Raw genomic sequence first — 1,431 nt, 5'->3', positions numbered from 1 at the left:
TCAACAAAAGCCAAAAAACTAACAAGTGATGCACAAAAATGGATAATTTAATTTGCGCCTACACTTGTCACTATTCGGGTAAATTTCAGTCTAAAATTCATTAAAACATGCTTTCATGCAAAATCAGGATATCAAAGGCAAGGAAATTTCAAGGCTTACCATATAAGGCTGATTATATTTCCATGGTATCCCAACATACTGTTAAGTATCATGAAAGAAAATTTCAACAAACACGTTTAGTTTGTTGATTGCTTTAAATTTAATTCACCAAAACTTTGGAAAGAAAATCATTAATAGCATATACTCTTTATATGATTCCCTGGCAGACATGGCCTGTATTGTATCTTATACCCAATTTACATAAACTGAATGGTTCTTAACTGAGCCATACACATACTCTTGTACTATAACATTGCAGTTAAGCTTAAGTATAGTAAAGCACAGTTCAATTGTGAAGTGTAAAACAACTGAACTGGAGTCATGTGCTAAAATTCTAGCTTACAAAGAATAGCTGGTCCCAATAATTGCTGCTAATTGTAAATTAAATTCCAAGAATATGTCAATTGAGTATAAAAGTGCTTCCATAACTTTACAGCTAAAAGCAAAACTTGTAAAGTTAACAAAAACCCAGGAAGATGAAGGTGATGTTACTGTTGTCCCTGTTTCTTTATGCTAGTAGTACAACCAGTGGATCTTACTGTATGTCTACTGACTGTACTAATCAAGGTACCTCTGGGTCCTTCTTATTATATCTAAGAGTCTGTTGTGTTATTGATAACTTGGGAAGGAGTGTTACTATCAAAGGGAATGGCATCAATAGATACATTCTCTGTCCAAGAATACTACCAAAGTTTTGTCCATCAGGTATAATAGTTACCATCATCATTATTACTAATTTCTTAATAATATTTTAATGTAAATATAGTCTCTGAAGAAAATAGCACAATTAATGGAAACAGCACTATTGATGGAAACAGTACTATTGATGGTAACAGCACTATTGATGGTAACAGCACTATTGATGGTAATAGCACTATGGATGGAAACAGCACTATTAATGGTAACAGCACTATTGATGGTAACAGCACTATTAATGGTAACAGCACTATTGATGGTAACAGCACTATTGATGGTAACAGCACTATTAATGTAAACAGCACTATTGATGGTAACAGCACTATTAATGTAAACAGTACTATTGATGGTAACAGCACTATTGATCGTAACAGCACTATTGATAGTAACAACACTATGTCCCCTGGACCAGTGAAGGTTAGTGTAAGCATGTAATTTATTTATTTATCATTGACATACTGTACAGGTCAATTGTGATGGAGAAGGTGGTTGGACTAGAGTAGGATATCTTAATATGACCCAGTCTGGTGCTACCTGTCCTACTGGACTAACACAAAAGAACTATACTAACATTAG

The 1,431-nt window shown here is 33.8% G+C and overlaps 1 protein-coding gene across 1 annotated transcript in view; it reads left to right on the top strand.

The window, feature by feature from the left end:
* Nucleotides 1–635: 635 nt before the first annotated feature.
* LOC109589316 (uncharacterized) overlaps nucleotides 636–1,431 on the top strand; it is a 1,240-nt gene continuing 444 nt past the window's right edge. Inside the window, exons 1-3 of the mRNA XM_020005421.1 lie at nucleotides 636–864; nucleotides 926–1,272; nucleotides 1,322–1,354. Coding sequence (XP_019860980.1) covers nucleotides 636–864; nucleotides 926–1,272; nucleotides 1,322–1,354 — 609 coding nt within the window. The remainder of the gene's footprint in view (nucleotides 865–925; nucleotides 1,273–1,321; nucleotides 1,355–1,431) is intronic.

Source organism: Amphimedon queenslandica, unplaced genomic scaffold, assembly GCF_000090795.2.
Source record: "Amphimedon queenslandica unplaced genomic scaffold, v1.1 AMPQUscaffold_11436, whole genome shotgun sequence".
NCBI lineage: Eukaryota > Metazoa > Porifera > Demospongiae > Haplosclerida > Niphatidae > Amphimedon > Amphimedon queenslandica.
The sequence above is the reverse complement of the archived record's forward strand: the minus strand, read 5'-3'. Positions and strand labels throughout refer to the sequence as shown.